Source organism: Pleurodeles waltl, chromosome 9, assembly GCF_031143425.1.
Source record: "Pleurodeles waltl isolate 20211129_DDA chromosome 9, aPleWal1.hap1.20221129, whole genome shotgun sequence".
Taxonomy (NCBI): Eukaryota; Metazoa; Chordata; class Amphibia; order Caudata; family Salamandridae; genus Pleurodeles; species Pleurodeles waltl.
In genome coordinates, this window is record NC_090448.1 from 958646642 (window position 1) to 958667214 (window position 20573).

The window sequence follows — 20573 nt, forward strand, 5'->3', positions numbered from 1 at the left end:
GCAGCATCTGTGCCCATCAAAGCATTTCCAGGGGCTGGGGGAGGCTACTCCTCCCCAGCCCTTCACACCTATTTCCAAAGGGAGAGGGTGTAACACCCTCTCTGAGGAAATTCTTTGTTCTGCCTTCCTGGGCCAGGGCTGCCTGGACCCCAGGAGGGCAGAAACCTGTCTGAGGGGTTGGCAGCAGCTGCAGTGGAAACCCTGGAAAGGCAGTTTGGCAGTACCCGGGTTCTGTGCTAGAGACCCGGGGTATCATGGAATTGTCCCCCCAATACCAGAATTCCCCAATACCAGAATGGTATTGGGGGGACAATGCCATGATCTTAGACATGTTACATGGGCATGTTCGGAGTTACCATTGTGACTCTGCACATAGGTAGTGACCTATGTGTAGTGCACGTGTGTAATGTTGTCCCCGCACTCACAAATCTGGGCAATTTGCCCTGAACGATGTGGGGGCACCTTAGCTAGTGCCTGGGTGCCCACACACTAAGTAACATGGCCCCTAACCTTCACTAAGTGAGGGTTAGACATATAGGTGACTTATAAGTTACTTATGTGCAGTGATAAATGGCTGTGAAATAACGTGGACATTATTTCTCTCAGGCTGCAGTAGCAAGCCTGTGTAAGAATTGTCAGAGCTCCCTATGGGTGGCAAAAGAAATGCTGCAGCCCATAGGGATCTCCTGGAACTGCAATACCCTGGGTACGTTAGTACCATATACTAGGGGATTATATGGGTGTACCAGTATGCCAATGTGAATTGGTAAATTTAGTCACTAGCCTGTTAGTGACAAATTTGGAAAGCAGAGAGAGAGCATAACCACTGAGGTTCTGGTTAGCAGAGCCTCAGTGAGACAGTTAGGCATCACACAGGGAACACATACATGGCACATACTTATGAGCACTGGGTCCCTGCCTGGCAGGGTCTCAGTGACACATAGATTAAAACAACATATATACAGTGAAATATGGGGGTAACATGCCAGGCAAGATGGTACTTTCCTACACTTACTGTCTCCTAAGTTGGACAGCTGACAGAGAGGACAAGGGGACCACTCCGTACTGCCACCTTTGATGTAGGATCCACGCAGTTCCGTAGGAAAGCAGATCCACACAGTCGGTCGACAATACAGTTGATGCCTGCAGATGCAGGGAAGTGACTCCTGCACTCCAAGGGAAATTCTTTCTTACTACTTGGTGCAGGCTCAAGTCTCCATAAGCTCCGAGGATGTACAGCCGGGGAAATGTTGCATTTGCTGGAGAAGCTAGAGAAACGGTATCGCAAAGCGGAGTCAACGCTGGAGTTGCAGGTTGTTGGTTCCTGAAGAGTCCAGTTGCGGTTCCAGGGCCGGAAGATGAAGTAAATGATGCAGATGATTCCTGGTGGAATCTTGCCTGTCGAATCTGAGGATCCACAAAAGAGGAAGACCCTAAATAGCCCTGGAAGGGGAGTTGGTCACCTAGCTAGGTGACAGTCTATCAAGAGGGGAGGTTGTGACATCACCTGCCTGACCTGGCCACTCATATACTCCCACTAGCCTCTGCACATCTTGGTTTCAAGATGGCAGAATCATGTGGGCACATGGAGGAGATCTGGGCACCACTGATGGGGTGGCGATGGACAGAGGAGTGGTCACTCCCATTTTCATTGTCCAGTTTCACCCCAGAGCAGGGACCGGAGGTCCCTGGGCTGGTGCAAACCAGTTTATGCAAGGAGGCCACCTTATGTGCCTTTCAAAGCAAACCGGTGGCTTGGGGAGGCTACCCCTCCCAAGCCTTGTAACACCTATTTCCAAGATAGAGGGTGTTACCTCTCTCTCTCCCACAGGAAATCCTTTTTCTCCCTTCCCCTGCCTAAGCTGGTCAAGCAGCAGGAGGGCAGAAACCTGTCTGAGGGGTGGCAGCAGCACGGGCTGTCCAGAAACCCCCAGAAGAGTTGTAGGAGCAATACTGGGGGTCCTTTAAGGAGCACCCGGAGTGTATGAAACCACACAACCTATGCTGGCAACAGTATTGGGGTATGATTCTGAAATGTTTGATACCAAACATGCCCAGGTTCGGAGTTACCATTATGTAGCTGGACACATGTAGTGACATGTGTCCAGCACACCTGTAAAATGGCATTTCTGCAGTCATGAAGTCCATGAAAATGGCACTGGAGATCGTGGGGGGCACCTCTGCTAGTGCTGGGGTGTCCTCATAGACAGGTACTTTCACCCTGCCCTCGGAGCCAGGAGGGCCTGCCATAAGGGTGACTTAGAGTGACCTGGTGCAGTGCAGTCCTCAATGGGATCCAGCATGGACTTTACTCTGTCCCCTTCTTTTTCAGGTCCTCTTCTTCCAGAATCCACCTTTGGGTTCCTCTGATCTAGTCCTGTTCTTGCATAGCTCCTTTTCTAATTCCCCTTGTTTGGAAATGGGAAAACCAGGTAACTTACCTCTCTGCTCCTGGTTGCTGGGGTTCATCTAAGTACTCACCTCTTGGGGTTCTGAGTTCTCCCAGCTCCCAATTAACTACTCACCATCCGTGGGTAGGGACCTAACTTCGCATTGCGCTATTTTCGAACATGGTTTTGCTCTCCCCTAGGGCCCTAGCTATTTTCCACTATTTCTTAGCAGTGCTTGTTGTTTCTTATTTTAATTTGTAACTATTACTGTATATATATTTAGTGCATAGTCACCTCCAGGTGGGGGACTGCCTTTAAGTAATTTAGTTTAGTGTTACCATAATAAAGTACATCTATGCAGTTTCTTTTGTGTGATAAGTTACTGTGTGACTAGTGTGGTATTGCCAGTTGTAGGAAAGTGCCACTGTTGGCATGGTTACACCCCCATTTTTTTGCCTAGTGTTCATGCCAACTTTGATTGAAAGTGTGCTTGGTACCCTGCTAACCAGGCCCCAGCACCAGTGTTCTTTCCCTAAAACTGTACCTTTGTTTCCACAATTGGTACAGCCCTGGCACACAGTTACCTCCTTTGTAAGAGGTACCCATGGTACCAAGGGCCCCGGGGCCTGGGAAGATCCCTAAGGGCTGCAGCATGTATTATGCCACCCTGAGGGACCCCTCGCTCAGTCCATGCACACTGCCTTGCAGCTTGTGTGCGATGGTAGGGAGAAAAAAAGGCAAAATCGACATGGCACCCCTCCCAGGGTGTCATGCCCACAAACCACTGCCTGTGGCATAGATAAGTCACCTCTCTAGCAGGCCTTACAGCCCTAGGGCAGGGTGCACTATACCACAGGTGAGGGTATAGCTGCATGAGCAATATGCCCCTACAATGTCTTAGTCCGTTGTTAGTCATTGTAAGTGCAGTGTAGCCATATTATGCATGTGGTCTGGGAGTTTGTCATTGCAAACTCCACGGCACCATAATTGCTTCACTGAATATTGGGAAGTTTGGTATGAAACTTCTCAGCACAATAAACCCACACTGATGTCAGTGTAGGATTTATTGGAAAATGCACGCAGAGGGCATTTTAGAGATGCCCCCCTCCCCCCCTATGTTAACCCAACTGCTAGTGTAGGACTGACCAGTCTGTGCTAGCCTGCTACTTTCAGACGAGTTTCTGACCACATGGGGTTAGTGCCTTTGTGCACTCTGTGGTCCGAAACAAAGCCTGTCCTGGGTGGAGGTGCTTCACACCTCCCTCCGTAGGAACTGTAACACCCGGGGGTGAGCCTCAAAGGCTCAAGCCACGAGTTACAGTGCCCCAGGGCACTCCAGCTGGTGGAGATGCCCGCCCCTGAACAATGCCCCACTTTTGGCGGCAAGTCAGGTGGGAAAAATGAAGAAAAACAGGGAGGAGTGACCACCCCAGGCAGGACCCAACCCTAAGGTGTCCAGAGCTAAGGTGACCCCCTCCCTGCAGAATCCTCTATCTTGGTTTGGAGGACGGGGACCAATAGGGATAGGAATGTGCCTCCTCCCCAAAGGGAGTGGGCACAAGGTGGGTGTAGCCACCCTTAGTGACAGTAGCCATTGGCTGCTGCCCTCTGACCCTTGACATGCCCCTAAATCCAGGATTTAAGGGCCTCCGTGAACCCAGCTCACCAGATTCCTGATGTCCTACAAAGAGAAGAGGCATTGCTAAGCTGAAAAGCCCAGCAGAGAAGGAAAACAACTGCTTTGGCCCCAGCCTTACCGGCCTTTCTCCTGCTTGAAAGAACCTGCAAGAAGAACTGCAACTCATCTAGTGGGCCCAGCGACCTGTGACAAATCCAGCAGACTTCCCTACACCCCAAAGGGCCAAGAATTCCCAAGGACAGCGGCTCTGTCCAAAAGAAACTTTCAAACAAGGACTCCCACCTCACTCCAGATGTGCGAGTCCTGACCCTTGTGCACCCGTTTCCACGTGGTCCACCAAACAAGAAAGGGTCCCCAGGCGTTTGGGAGCAAAAGCCTGTAGGAAAGTACCATCTTGCCTGGCATGTTACCCCCATTTTTCAATGTATATATGTTGTTTTAGTTGTATGTGTCACTGGGACCCTGGTAACCCAGGGCCCCAGTGCTCATAAGTGTGTTACCTGTGTAGTGACTAACTGTCTCACTGAGGCTCTGCTAATCAGAACCTCAGTGGTTATGCTCTCTCATTTCTTTCCAAATTGTCACTAACAGGCTTGTGACCAATTTTACCAATTTACATTGGCTTACTGGAACACCCTTATAATTCCCTAGTATATGGTACTGAGGTACCCAGGGTATTGGGGTTCCAGGAGATCCCTATGGGCTGCAGCATTTCTTTTGCCACCCATAGGGAGCTCTGACAATTCTTACACAGGCCTGCCACTGCAGCCTGAGTGAAATAACGTCCACGTTATTTCACAGCCATTTTACACTGCACTTAAGTAACTTATAAGTCACCTATATGTCTAACCTTTACCTGGTAAAGGTTAGGTGCAAAGTTACTTAGTGTGAGGGCACCCTGGCACTAGCTAAGGTGCCCCCACATTGTTCAGAGCCAATTCCCCAGACTTTGTGAGTGCGGGGACACCATTAAACGCGTGCACTACATATAGGTCACTACCTATATGTAGCTTCACAATGGTAACTCCGAATATGGCCATGTAACATGTCTATGATCATGGAATTGCCCCCTCTATACCATCCTGGCATAGTTGGCACAATCCCATGATCCCAGTGGTCTGTAGCACAGACCCTGGTACTGCCAAACTGCCCTTCCTGGGGTTTCACTGCAGCTGCTGCCAACCCCTCAGACAGGCAGCTGCCCTCCTGGGGTCCAGCCAGGCCTGGCCCAGGATGGCAGAACAAAGGACTTCCTCTGAGAGAGGGTGTTACACCCTCTCCCTTTGGAAAATGGTGTGAAGGCAGGGGAGGAGTAGCCTCCCCCAGCCTCTGGAAATGCTTTCTTGGGCACAGATGTGCCCAATTCTGCATAAGCCAGTCTACACCGGTTCAGGGGACCCCTTAGCCCTGCTCTGGCGCGAAACTGGACAAAGGAAAGGGGAGTGACCACTCCCCTGACCTGCACCTCCCCTGGGAGGTGTCCAGAGCTCCTCCAGTGTGCTCCAGACCTCTGCCATCTTGGAAACAGAGGTGCTGCTGGCACACTGGACTGCTCCGAGTGGCCAGTGCCACCAGGTGACGTCAGAGACTCCTTGTGATAGGCTCCTTCAGGTGTTGCTAGCCTATCCTCTCTCCTAAGTAGCCAAACCCTCTTTTCTGGCTATTTAGGGTCTCTGTCTCTGGGGAAACTTTAGATAACGAATGCAAGAGCTCATCCGAGTTCCTCTGCATCTCTCTCTTCACCTTCTGCCAAGGAATCGACTGCTGACCGCGCTGGAAGCCTGCAAAACTGCAACATAGTAGCTAAGACGACTACTGCAACTCTGTAACGCTGATCCTGCCGCCTTCTCGGCTGTTTTCCTCGTGGTGCATGCTGTGGGGGTAGTCTGCCTCCTCTCTGCACTAGAAGCTCCGAAGAAATCTCCCGTGGGTCGACGGAATCTTCCCCCTGCAACCGCAGGCACCAAAAAGCTGCATTACCGGTCCCTTGGGTCTCCTCTCAGCACGACGAGCGAGGTCCCTCGAATCCAGCAACTCTGTCCAAGTGACTCCCACAGTCCAGTGACTCTTCAGTCCAAGTTTGGTGGAGGTAAGTCCTTGCCTCACCTCGCTAGACTGCATTGCTGGGAACCGCGACTTTTGCAGCTACTCCGGCCCCTGTGCACTTCCGGCGGAAATCCTTCGTGCACAGCCAAGCCTGGGTCCACGGCACTCTAACCTGCATTGCACGACTTTCTAAGTTGGTCTCCGGCGACGTGGGACTCCTTTGTGTAACTTTGGGTAACTTTGGGTGAGCACCGTTTCACGCATCCTCGTAGTGCCTGTTTCTGGCACTTCTCCGGGGGCTACCTGCTGCGAAGAGGGCTCCTTGTCTTGCTCGACGTCCCCTCTACCTCCTGGTCCAATTTGCGACCTCCTGGTCCCTCCTGGGCCACAGCAGCGTCCAAAAACGCTAACCGCACGATTTGCAGCTAGCAAGGCTTGTTGGCGTTCTTTCGGCGGGAAAACACTTCTGCACGACTCTCCACGGCGAGAGGGATCTGTCCACCAAAGGGGAAGTCTCTAGCCCTTTTCGTTCCTGCGGAAACCTCAGCTTCTTCTGTCCAGTAGAAGCTTCTTTGCACCCACAGCTGGCATTTCCTGGGCATCTGCCCATCTCCGACTTGCTTGTGACTTTTGGACTTGGTCCCCTTGTTCCACAGGTACCCTCGACTGGAAATCCATCGTTGTTGCATTGCTGGTTTGTGTCTTTCCTGCCTTATTCCCCTATCACAACTTCTTTGTCCTTTGGGGAACTTTAGTGCACTTTGCACTCACTTTTCAGGGTCTTGGGGAGGGTTATTTTTCTAATTCTCACTATTTTCTAATAGTCCCAGCGACCCTCTACAAGGTCACATAGGTTTGGGGTCCATTCGTGGTTCGCATTCCACTTTTGGAGTATATGGTTTGTGTTGCCCCTATCCCTATGTGTCCCCATTGCATCCTATTGTAACTATACATTGTTTTCACTGTTTTCTAAGACTATACTGCATATTTTCGCTATTGTGTATATATATCTTGTGTATATTTCCTATCCTCTCACTGAGGGTACACTCTGAGATACTTTGGCATATTGTCATAAAAATAAAGTACCTTTATTTTTAGTATAACTGTGTATTGTGTTTTCTTATGATATTGTGCATATGACACTAAGTGGTACTGTAGGAGCTTCACTCGTCTCCTAGTTCAGCCTAAGCTGCTCTGCTAAGCTACCATTATCTACCAGCCTATGCTGCTAGACACCCTATACACTAATAAGGGATAACTGGGCCTGGTGCAAGGTGCAAGTACCTCTAGGTACTCACTACAAGCCAGTCCAGCCTCCTACACCCGGTCCTAGTATAAGGTGTAAACACCACAGGTGTCCACCACACACCAGGCCAGCTTCCTACTTTGCTGGTGCAGCAGTGGGATAAGACACTTGCAATTGCCTTTCTTCTCTGGCACTGGTAAACCTCCACAGTAAAGTCCACTACTATTCTACAGGATACACTGCACTCAGTAGGATCACTAGACTTGGGTAGTCTAGTTACTTAGAGTAGAGGAGTTCCTTCACACAACTCTAGGGAAATGTCTTTAGTGGGGGACACAGTCCTGGTCTCAGACTCTAGGGATGGAAGGCTTAACTTTCAGGCAGTAAGGGAAATGTGTGCTTCCAGGAAGATAAAGTCAGGGAAAATACTAACAAGGCTCTTCTGCTAGGATTGCTCATTCAGACTGATAGAGCATTGAAGAGCAAGAGGTAGAGACTGACCCCCAGCCCTAGAAAGGGAAGAAACTGGGGAGCACACCAGTCCTGTAGGAAGCACTCATGGAAGTGAGAAGGGGGACACACACAACTAAGTCCACTTTTACTCCCAGGGTTTGGTGCAAAGGGTCTCCAGGAGGAGGGATAGGTCCGCCTCTATCCACACCCATGTCTCATCAGTATCTGATGGGACCCACCACTCTAACTTAGGGGGGAAATCCCTAGATATGGAACTCACTAAACTGAGATAAGAGGAGGCCAAATTGAGGCTGCAGCAGCAGTTAGCCTTAGATAGGGAGACCTTGGCAGTGGAAAGGGAAAGACAGAGTTTGGGGTTAACACCCCATGATGACAGTAACAACTTTAGGGACACCAGGGTCAGGGAGGACTTGTATGATTCTAGGAACTGAAAAATGATTCCTCCCCCTTTACAAGGTTGGGGATGATATCCACAAGTGGTTCACTGCCTTGGGGAGGGCCTGTACAGTTCAGAGGGTCCCTCAAAGACAGTGGTCAGCCAACTTGTGGCTATCTTTTTCTGATAAAGGCAAGGACAAGCTCCTCACTGTCTGAGAAGAGGAGGCTGATAACTCTCATGCACTCAAGAATGCACTCCTTGATGCTTTTGGCTTAACCACTGAGGAGTACAGAATCCAGTTTGGGGTGAGTAAGATGGAGTCCTAATAAGATTTTGTCGACGGCTTTGTCAAGTACCTGGAAGGCTAGTTACATGGTAGCAATGTGCATGATTTTCAGGACTTTTACAGTCTGCCTATATGAGAGCACATCCTTAATTTCCCATCTGATGAACTGCATCAGTTCCTGGTGGTCTCAGTTCTGGCCTCTCCCCAAGAATTGGGTAAGAAGACAGGCAAATGGGTTCGTACCAGGGTGGGTAGGAAAACCTCCAGGGGTGACTCCAGAAAGAATGATTCTCCTAATAATCAGGACAAAGGTGAGGACAAAACAGTCTTCATCAGTCCCACAAAATTCCTCTGGGGGTGGGTCGAAGTCCTCTTCCTCTGCCCCCAAGAAACCTTGGTGCTACATTTGTAGACAGAAAGGCCACAGGGCAGGTGACAGCACATGCCCTAAAAAGAGCACCAAGCCTACTACCACTTCTACCCCTAGTGCCCCTAGCAGTAGCAACAATAGTTGTAGCAATAGTCAATCCAAAAGTGTAGCTGGGCTCACTTTGGGGGATTGTAGTGGGCTCAGGGCTAGTCGGATACCACTAAGGCAGTTTTGGTCTCCGATTGTGGCATTGACCTTGCCACCCTAGCTGGTTGTCCCCTTAAAATGGATAAGTAAATGTAGCATTTCTTAATAAATGGTCTTGAGGCTGAGCCCAACAGGGGCGCAGGTGCAGTGTCATAATGGCGACTGAAAAACTGGTGTCACCTCAACGACACCTACTTGGTCACACGCACCAAGTGACTAATGTTCATAACAACACTCAGTGCCACAGGATGGCAGTTGTTGACTTTGGGGGGGTGGGGGAGGGGGTGTGTGGGTGCGGCAGGCATGGTAAACAGTTACCCCCCGGAAGAAAGTTCTCTTGTTGCCATGGATACCCTCTGCCAGACACTGATGCCAACTTGACTAAGAGGTGGTGGGAACCTTCTAACCAGACCCCAGCACCAGCGTTCTTTCCCAAAACCTGAACCATTGTTCCCACAATTCGCATACCCGTGGCACACAGTTAAGTTCCTTGTAAAAAGTACCTCTGGTACCAAAGGCCCTGTGGCCAGGGAAGGTCCCCAAGGGCTGCAGCATGTATTGTGCCACCCTGGGGGACTCCTCACCAAGCATATACAAATACATAAGCATAAAGTAGTTCTACGAACAAATCCAAAATTCTTACCTAAAGTCATATCACCGAGCTTCCTTTATTGCCTGGTTGTGTGTACAACAAATGCTTTACACTACCCTCTGATAAGTCTCACTGCTCGACCACACTAACACCAAAGAGAGCATTAGTGTTACCTACTTTAGCCTCGGTTAAGCTTCTGGGGAAACCCTGGATTGTATGCACACTATATCTCATTTTGGTATAGTATACCAAGAGCTAGCTTGCTACTATATTTTTTTTATCATTTCAACATTATGTACCATAATGGTGTAACAAATCTTGAACAAGATGTGCTGGTGCAAAAGTGGTAAATAAATTGCTGGTACAGTGTAAAACAGAGCTAGAATCGCAGAGTCCTTTATCAAATATTTAGAAGGCTTTACAAAGCTTGGCTAACTTTCAAGTGTCAATGTTTAGACTCCTTTATGTGTGTTACTGGGAACATCCAATGGGGTCTCATTCAGGATAAAACCAAAGCATAAGCTTATCCAGATCTTCCAGAAGGAATAATGCTGCAACAAGAGGCGGCATAGACATCACATACTCAACAAATTAATCTTTTGATCATGATATACCAAACATGGAGAAATCACACAGTGGCCCCTCAGGAGAATGGCCCACACAGTTGTAGAGCTTTTCATCCAAATCAAAAGAACGAGGTATCGCATGCAAGCTGCTGCCTCTCCCTGGCTCAAGTCTGCCAAGTTGATTCTTTTTATTGGCTCAAGACATTGAGTTGACAGGACGTAGAGCTCTACCCATCCAGATGCTTTCAGTTCCCAGATTTTGTTTTATACGTTGTGTTATCAAATACTTGGAAACTCTGCCTATGATTTATTGTTTTTTTTTTTTACCATTTCTCACTATAGGATTTTCACTAGCGCTCTTTGGAACGAGCAGGGCTTCATTTTCTAGCTTTTGTTTGGAAAATATCGACTTTTTTCGTTCTCTTGCTAGTCCCATTTTACCTCTTCCCCCTTTTTTTTTTGCTCACAAATTCCTCGTTATTTTCTCACATTCTTTAATCCCAATTCACGAGCTCAGCTGCACAGACATATTTATGCAGCTGGTCTTTTGTACTTTTTCTGTCTTTCACAGTAATATAATTCCCACAAGTTTAATTTGTTCTTTTGCTTGACACATTTTCTGAATCTTTGTTTTGATAATCTCACATTAATTTGTTGTCTTTATCTTTTTGATTTTCCTCTCTATTGTTTAATTATCTTAAATTATGTAAGTCATTTGTTTTGCTTATTGGTTTTCTCTCACTGAAATTTAAAATTAGGTTAAGGATAAAGGCATCTAAAAACAGCTTCGTATATTGGTTACTTGTGTCAAAATTTCTTCCCTAAATAATTTTACATGGTGGGTTGATTCTTGTGTTAGCGTTGTGAAATTATTTTTCTGCTTTTTCTAGTCTAGTTACTGATATTTTCTTTTTATATTTTTCATATTACATGTTTTTCCTTATTAGCTCCAGAATGTTTATTATAAATGAGTTTGATGTCCATCCAAATTGTAATTAGAATATCCTTTTTGTTGCAGGATTTTCCGCCAACCACAGGGCCATTTGCTTCTGATTGGAGTCAGTGGAGCAGGCAAAACAACACTTTCTCGCTTTGTTGCTTGGATGAATGGTTTAAGTGTTTACCAGATTAAGGTAATTGTTCTTTGTTTATTAGTAGATGCTGAATATTAATAAATGCCTTTTATTATCCAGTGTTTTAAAATCTATTGCTATAAATTAATGAGAAATGTATCTTTTTATATTTTTCTAGGTCCATAGAAAGTACACTGGTGAGGATTTTGATGAGGACCTAAGAACTGTGCTGCGCCGTTCTGGCTGCAAAAATGAAAAAATTGCTTTCATCATGGATGAGTCCAATGTGCTAGATTCTGGGTTCTTAGAGCGCATGAACACTTTGCTGGCTAATGGAGAGGTACCTAATTTAGTTTCTTGTTCCACTTTTGTTTGTAGTGCTACTACAAGCTTACTCACACAAGACTTTAGAAGCTTGGAATATTATCGGAAAGGGGGTGCTTAGTAAGAATAAGTTGCCAAGAGCTGTGGCAATTAGTCAGCTAGTTCTTTAGAAAACAAGTTTTCCCTTTCTCAAAAAGGGTAGACAGGGAAGTTGTACGAAAAGTGTTTTTCTAAGTGAGCTTCATAAAAGGTGTTATTTCAGTGGAGAAAAAGATGATTTTAATGCTTACCTATGTCGATGTTTTGAAAGCTTCTATGTTTTCCATTGTGCTTGGAGATACACAAAGGATTGTTCCCTAAAGGGCAGGTGAACCAAACACATTTCAGCGTTTGGCCACTGGGATCCACCCCAGAAACAAATACTTAAGAGATGGTATTTATCTGTTCCGCCTATAAGATTCCTGGCATCAATTTAACTCCCTGGATAGGAAAAGACTGATGTAAAAGTGTTTGCTAAAGTAGAGACTAGAGATTCAGAGTTCTGCTGAATGCAGGTTTTTTTAAATTTTAAAGTGTAATTAATTGAAGTAGCTACTTAAGCATACTTAAATAGTCAGTTAATGAATATCCATGAAACAATAGAGGAAGTGTGCTTATACAGACAAAATATTAAGTTGTACACATTTTAACAAATCAAAACTATTAACTGGAGTGATGGTAGTTTAGAATCTTTTTACAAATTTTGTCAAGTAAGACCCTCCTGGTAGAGGGTTATTTGTGGTATTTGGGTCAGGGGTTGGCCTGCACAGTGAGTAACGTTAGAACCCGGCCATCTTTCAAAAGCAGACACCTGGGCACCCTGTGATAGGTACAGCTTCCATGGATCCCAATATTTTTTTCTCAACCAGAATGCTGTGCACTCATCATACCTTTTCTAAAATCACTAAATTTCCTCATTTCCACATTGTTGTGAAGAAAGTTCCAAGAATCTGGAAGGGTAGACAGAAGTCGTATCACTATGCCTACCCACCCTTTTTGATCCAAATGACCCACAACTTGTGTAACTGGACATATTTCTTGTCACACAGAAGGCCCTAAAATGCAACATGGAGACACAACATTTTTTTGCCATTGAATTGCTGTCATTCAGTTGGGGGAATGGGTGTTTTGGAATGGTGTTGAAAGGATAGCTATGATGTTTGAGCCTAAGTTTGGGCAGCAGCCAGCGAAACCTACAACCACAAGCATTTCTTAACACTGGACATCAGAAGGAGTCCTAGGTTTCATGTATCCCACTGCTTTCTCTTCCTGAGGATGTCTTGTAAATGTTCTGTGCGTAGTAAACCTCCCACCCCCCTTCAGATTCATTGTGGGAGAGAGACTTTGAGGATGCTATAGGACATAGAATGGAACAAAGCATTAAAATAGCCCAGTGAAGTGGTAAGCTATGGCAATTTCAGACAACTGCAACTCAGTGTTACACAAGGCGTGCTTCCAGAGGAGCAAACTGCATAAGATAAACTTTGTCCCAAATGAAGAATGTCCTAAATGAAGGAGTGAAGAAGGCACCTTGTAGACTGCAGTAAGAGTTCTGAACTGAGATAGGAGAGGAGCTGTCTGAGGTATGAAATACAAAGATCAAATTTGACACCAAGATTCATTTTACAGAGTGTACTGGGAGTGTAAATGACCCAGCTGGCACTTAAACGATCTTGGAGATTCCAAGTGGCACTGCGAACAATTTGAGAGAAAATGGAGACTCTACAGAATCAACACTGCAAGGTCCATATACAAAGCCACCCTCAGCCTCTACCACCAACAACCATGAGATGCAAAGAAAAGGGCCCTACCTCAGTCAAGAGCTAGTTCCAGCAACACCACAGAACTCTTAATCCATCGTCAAGGAGTACCCCAACCCAGCAGCTGTCATCATCATCATCACCACCACCAACTACTTCCTCCTCCCCTTCTCTCCTCCTCCCCTTCTCTCCTCCTCCCCTTCCCATCTTCCTTCCTTCCTTCTCCCCTTCCCATCTTCCTTCCTTCCTTCTCCCTCCTCATGTGGGCGAGCAGATAGGCTTTTCAGAGGGCAGTGCTAAGCATTTGTTGTACTCACAGAGGCAATAAATGTGGCGCACACTCAAAGAATAAATCCAAGACCAAAATAGAAAAATAAAATAAAAATGTAGTATGTGTATGTATAAGTGTGTGTGTGTACATATATATGTTCGATGGCATTTGTAGCTGCAGATACACATGCTGTGCACATCCCGCCATCTAGTGTTGGGCTCGGAGCGTTACAAGTTGTTTTTCTTCGAAGAAGTCTTTTCGAGTCACGAGATCGAGGGACTCCTCCCCTTTCGGCTCCATTGCGCATGGGCGTCAACTCCATCTTAAATTGTTTTCTTCCCGCCATCGGGTTCGGACGTGTTCCTTTTCGCTCCGCGTTTCGGTTCGGAAAGTTAGCTAAAATCTCGGAAAATGTGACGGTATTGTTTGCGTTTGGTATCGGGTTAGTTACAACAGATCGACACCGAATCTTGAAGAGCTCTGGTGGCCCTTCGGGGTTTTCGATTCCCCGGCGGGCCTGGTCGGGCCCGACCACATGAGTCTTCAAATCTAATGGAACGGACCCCATTCCGCTTCTGCCCCGAATGTCACAACAAGTATCCTTATACAGATCAGCATCTGGTCTGTAATTTGTGTCTGTCTCCAGACCACAAAGAGGAGACCTGTGAGGCCTGTCAAGCGTTTCGGTCCAGAAAGACGTTAAGAGACCGAAGAGCAAGGAGACTACAAATGGCGTCGGCGCCGACAGGACAAAGACACCTGGAAGAGGAAGAAGAAACCTTTTCCATCGAGGATTCGGACGAGGTCGATCCCGAACAGACGCCGAAAACCGTGAGTAAGACGTCGATACACAAAACTCGCAGAAAAAGCACGAAAGCCCAGGGGACGCCACCGCCAGCAGGCCATGGCTTAACTCGGAAAATAGGTGACCGACCAACGGCACCGAAAAAGGGCATGCATGTGTCGAAGTCATCTGACTCCGGTCGAGATACCGGCACAGGGCAGACTCGACCCCGAGACACCCGGTCAGAGCAATCTCTGCAACGAGAGGGCGGCACCGAAACGAGTCGGCACTGAGAGATCAGTACGCTGAAGATAAAAAAAAAAAAAAAGTGTTGTCGGAACCGAAAAAGACAGCCGAAAAGGTTTCCATACCGAAACATCCGGCCTCGGAACCTAAATTAAGTTCCTACACAGAGGAACAGGGCCTGTTCTCACAAATGCCAGGGCACAGATTCGGACAAGAACTAGAGTCAATAGAGCCAGATTACACTCCAAGGAGGCTCCACATACAAAAAGACACAGGGAAGATCAGTACTCTTCCCCCAATTCGAATGAAAAGAAAACTTGCCTTCCAAGAGAAAGACAAGCAGCCACAGGCAAAGGTGGCCAAACAAGTAACCCCGCCACCATCTCCACAACGCTCACCACAACCATCACCGGTAGCCACTCTGCCAATGATGCAGTCCCCAACTCATACCGGAATGAGTCAGGATGATCCTGACGCATGGGATCTTTATGATGCGCCAGTATCAGATAACAGTCCCGACTGTTATCCAGCGAGACCGTCACCACCTGAGGACAGTACAGCATACACACAGGTGGTGTCAAGGGCAGCAGCGTCTCATAATGTCACCCTACATGCAGAACCCATCGAGGATGACTTTTTATTTAACACACTATCGTCCACACATAGCCAGTACCAAAGTCTCCCTATGCTATCGGGAATGCTGAAACACTCCAAACAGGTGTTTCAGGAGCCTGTGAAGGGCAGGGCCATTACTCCAAGGGTGGAGTAGAAGTACAAACCGCCACCAACAGACCCTGTGAACATCACGCAGAAATTAACACCAGACTCAGTGGTAGTAGGGGAAGCTCGCAAGAGAGCGAACTCACACACCTCAGTAGACGCACCACCTCCAGACAAGGAGAGTCGCAAGTTCGACGCTGCAGGGAAAAGGGTTGTGGCACAAGCAGCCAACCAATGGCGCATTGCCAACTCCCAGGCCTTGCTGGCTAGATATGATAGGGCTCATTGGGACGAAATGCAGCATTTCATAGAACACCTGCCCAAAGAGTTCCAAAAGAGAGCACAAGTGGTGGAGGAAGGACAGAGTATCTCGAACAATCAGATACGGTCAGCAATGGACACAGCGGACACAGCTGCTAGGACTGTAAATACAGCAGTGACCATAAGGAGACACGCCTGGCTGCATACATCAGGATTCAAGCCGGAAATACAACAAGCCGTGCTGAATATGCCATTTAACGGACAGCAGTTGTTTGGGCCGGAGGTGGACACTGCTATCGAAAAACTCAAAAAAGATACAGATACGGCTAAAGCCATGGGCGCACTCTACTCCCCACAGAGCAGAGGCACTTTTCGAAAAACATAGTTTCGAGGGGGCTTTCGGGGACAGAGCACAGAACCCTCAACCTCACAAACCAGTCCCACTTATCAGAGTCCATATCAGTGGGGAACTTTTTGGGGACAATATAGAGGGGGACAATTCCCAAAGAGTAGAGGGAAGTTACAGAGTCCCAAAACTCCACAAAATAAACAGAGACTTCAACGTCACAAATCCACAACACATAACACCAGTGGGGGGAGACTAACCAAGTTCTACAAACACTGGACAGAAATAACAACAGACACGTGGGTCCTAGCCATTATCCAGTATGGTTATTGCATAGAATTTCTACAATTCCCTCCAAATGTCCCACCGAAAACACACAACATGTCCAAACACCATATGGAACTCTTAGAACTGGAGGTCCAATCGTTGTTGCGAAAAAATGCAATACAGATAGTACCAATTCGTCAAAGAGGAACAGGAGTTTACTCCCTGTACTTTCTCATACCCAAAAAAGACAAAACTCTAAGACCCATATTAGATCTCAGAACATTAAACATCTACATCAAATCAGATCACTTTCACATGGTGACACTGTAAGACGTGATCCCACTTCTCAAACAAGACTACATGACAACACTGGACCTAAAGGATGCATATTTCCATATACCTATACATCCTTCCCACAGAAAGTACTTAAGGTTCGTATTCCAAGGGGTACATTACCAGTTCAAAGTGTTGCCATTTGGGATAACAACAGCGCCAAGAGTTTTTACAAAATGCCTGGCAGTAGTAGCTGCACATATCAGAAGACTGCACATACACGTATTCCCGTATCTAGACTATTGGTTAATCAAAACCAACACTCAAGAACAGTGTCTTCAACACACAAAATACGTCATAGAAACCCTTCACAAACTGGGGTTCTCACTAAACTACCAAAAATCACACTTACAGCCGTGTCAAATACAACAATACTTAGGAGCAACAATCAACACAATAAAAGGGATTGCCACTCCAAGTCCACAAAGGGTACAAGCATTCCAGGCCGTAATACAAAACATGCACCCAAACCAAAAGTATCAGGTAAAATTAGTGATGAAACTACTAGGCATGATGTCCTCATGCATAGCTATTGTCCCAAACGCAAGACTACACATGCGTCCCTTACAACAGAGCCTAGCAACACAATGGACACAAGCACAGGGTCAACTTCAAGATCTAGTGTTGATAGACCGCCATACACACACCTCGCTTCAATGGTGGAATCATGTAAATTTAAATCAAGGGCAGCCTTTCCAAGACCCAGTGCCTCAATACGTGATCACAACGGATGCTTCCATGGTAGGGTGGGGAGCACACCTCAACCAACACAGCATCCAGGGACAATGGGACACTCAGCAGAAACAACTTCATATAAATCAGCTAGAACTACTAGCAGTGTTTCTAGCGTTGAAAGCATTTCAACCGCTAATAGCCCACAAACACATTCTTGTCAAAACAGACAACATGACAACAATGTATTACTTAAACAAACAGGGAGGCACACACTCATAACAAATGTGTCTCTTAGCACAGACGATTTGGCATTGGGCGATTCACAATCACATTCGCCTAATAGCGCAATACATCCCAGGAATTCAAAATCAGTTGGCCGACAATCTGTCGAGATCACCAACAAATACACGAATGGGAGATTCATCCCCAGATACTACAAACCTACTTCCAAAACTGGGGAACACCGCAAATAGACCTATTGGCAACAAAAGAAAACGCAAAATGCCAAAACTTCGCATCCAGGTACCCACAGACTCACTCCAAGGGCAATGCGTTATGGATGAGTTGGTCAGGGATATTTGCTTACGCTTTTCACCCTCTCCCACTCCTTCCGTATCTAGTAAACAAATTAAGTCAAAACAAACTCAAACTAATACTAATAGCACCAACTTGGGCACGACAACCTTGGTACACAACACTACTAGACCTGTCAGTAGTGCCTCATATCAAACTACAAAACAGACCACATCTGTTAACTGAACACAAACAGCAGATCAGACACCCGAATGCAGCATCGCTCAATCTAGCAATCTGGCTCCTGAAGTCTTAGAATTCGGACATCTAGACCTTACACAAGAATGTATGGAGGTCATCAAACAGGCTAGAAAACCTACTACAAGACATTGCTTCGCAAATAAATGGAAACGATTTGTTTATTACTGTCATAATAATCAAATTCAACCATTACACGCGTCCGCTAAAGACATTGTAAGCTACTTACAAAAATCTAACTTAGCTTTTTCATCCATTAAAATACATCTCACAGCAATTTCTGCCTATCTGCAAATTACACATTCAACTTCACTATTTAGAATCCCAGTCATAAAAGCATTTATGGAGGGTCTAAAAAGGATCATTCCACCAAGAACACCACCAGTTCCTTCGTGGAACCTCAATATTGTACTAACGCGACTCATGGGTCCACCATTCGAGCCCATGCACTCTTGTGAAATGCAATACTTAACTTCATACATTCATTAAACATTACTGCGTGGATGTGTTAACAACACAACAAGCCACAGTAGGACAAGCAGTACTAAGAACATTATTTCAAACAACTTCCACTCCTACAGGCTAAACCACCGCTTTTGGGGAGATAACTGCTTACTAGTCTATGCACAGCATGTGTATCTGCAGCTACACATGTCATCGAACGGAAAATGTCACTTACCCAGTGTACATCTGTTCGTGGCATGAGACGCTGCAGGTTCACATGCGCCCTCCCACCTCCACGGGAGCCTGTAGCCGTTATAAGTTGATTAAAATTAAACTTGTACATTTGTAAATTTGTAAATATATCACTTTTAATCACATTATGTACATACATACTCCATTGAATGGGCACTATTACTATATACACAACTCCGACCTTACCCTCTGCGGGGAAAACAATCTAAGATGGAGTCGACGCCCATGCGCAATGGAGCCGAAATGGGAGGAGTCCCTCGATCTCGTGACTCAAAGACTTCTTCGAAGGAAAACAACTTGTAACACTCTGAGCCCAACACTAGATGGCGGGATATGCACGTCTCATGCCACGAACAGATGTACATTGGGTAAGTGACATTTTCCATATGTGTGTGTGTTCAATGGGTGTTGGGCTCAGAGTGTTCCAAGTTGTTTTTCTTCAAAGAAGTGTTTTCGAGTCACGGGATTGAGTGACTCTTCTTCAGCTCCATTGCCCATGAGCATCGACTCCATGTTAGATTGTTTTCTTTCCGCCATCGGGTTCGGATGTGTTTCCTTTTGCTCCAATAATTCGGTTCGGAAAACCTTGAAAACGCGCCATTTCTCGTCGGTATTGTTTCAAGCACGTTATACCTTCTATCGACACTTCGGTACCGTCGTAACAAACATCTCTACTCGCCCCTCTGGGTGCGTGGGCCCAACTCGGGCCTAGTCGGGCCAACCGCATGGAAGCCTCATGGATTGGACTCTTCCGATTCTGTCCTCGGTGCTACGCAAAATTCCCTTATACAAACCAACACCTCATCTGTAATCTCTGCCTTTCCCTGGACCATCGGGAAGAAAATTGCGATGCCTGCAGATCCTTCCGGTCAAAAAAGACACTTCGGGACAGAAGAGCATGAAGGCTCGAGATGGCGTCAAAAAGCTCTGAACATCTTGACGTCGAAGAGGAAGAGATTATGCAGACCGCAATCTCCGTTCAAGGATCCAACTCCGACCAGGATTCCGAGGAGGACAGACCGGTCACGGCAGGACAGCACGTGAGTACCTGGCAGTAGTCGCAGCCTACGCAACTTATGGGCCCACCATTTGAACCTATGCACTCATGTCATATACAGTTCTTAACATTGAAGGTTGCCTTCCTATTCGCAATTACATCATTGCGAAGAATTCGTGAAATTCAAGCTTTCACTATTGAGGAACCGTTCATACAAGTACACAAATATAGTCGTACTACACACTAACCCTAAATTTCTTCCTAAAGTGGGATCACCTTTTCATATCAAACAAACAGTGGAACTACCAGTCTTCTTCCCACAGCCAGATTCTGTGGCAGAAAGAGCTCTACATACATTAGACATTAAAAGAGCACTAATGTACTATATAGATAGATCAAAACCATTCAGAAAAACTAAACAGCTATTTGTAGCTTTTCAAAAACCACATACTGGTAACCCCATTTCAATACAAGGTTTAGCAAGATGGATAGTGAGATGCATCCAAACATGTTCTGTTAAAGCCAAAAGACAACTCTTAGTTACTCCTAAAGCACATTCACCAGGAAGAAAGGTGCGACAATGGCCTTCTTAGGAAACATACCAATGGCTGAAATATGTAAGGCAGCTACTTGGTAAACACCACATACATTTACTAAACACTATTGTGTAGATGTTTTAGCAGCACAGCAAGCCCCACACAGCACAGCAATCTACACTATTGTGTAGATGTTTTAGCAGCACAGCAAGCCCCACAGTAGGTCAAGTTGTACTAAGAACATTATTTCAAATAACTTCTACAGGATAACTGTAAGGA

General features: G+C 46.3%; 1 protein-coding gene across 2 annotated transcripts in view; it reads left to right on the forward strand.

Annotated features, from left to right (window-relative positions):
* DYNC1H1 (dynein cytoplasmic 1 heavy chain 1) overlaps positions 1 to 20573 on the forward strand; it is a 916572-nt gene that overhangs the window by 417434 nt on the left and 478565 nt on the right. For both annotated transcript variants that reach the window (XM_069208347.1, XM_069208346.1), the window contains exons 45-46: positions 11214 to 11328; positions 11447 to 11608. In XM_069208347.1, the coding sequence (XP_069064448.1) occupies positions 11214 to 11328; positions 11447 to 11608 (277 nt within the window). The remainder of the gene's footprint in view (positions 1 to 11213; positions 11329 to 11446; positions 11609 to 20573) is intronic.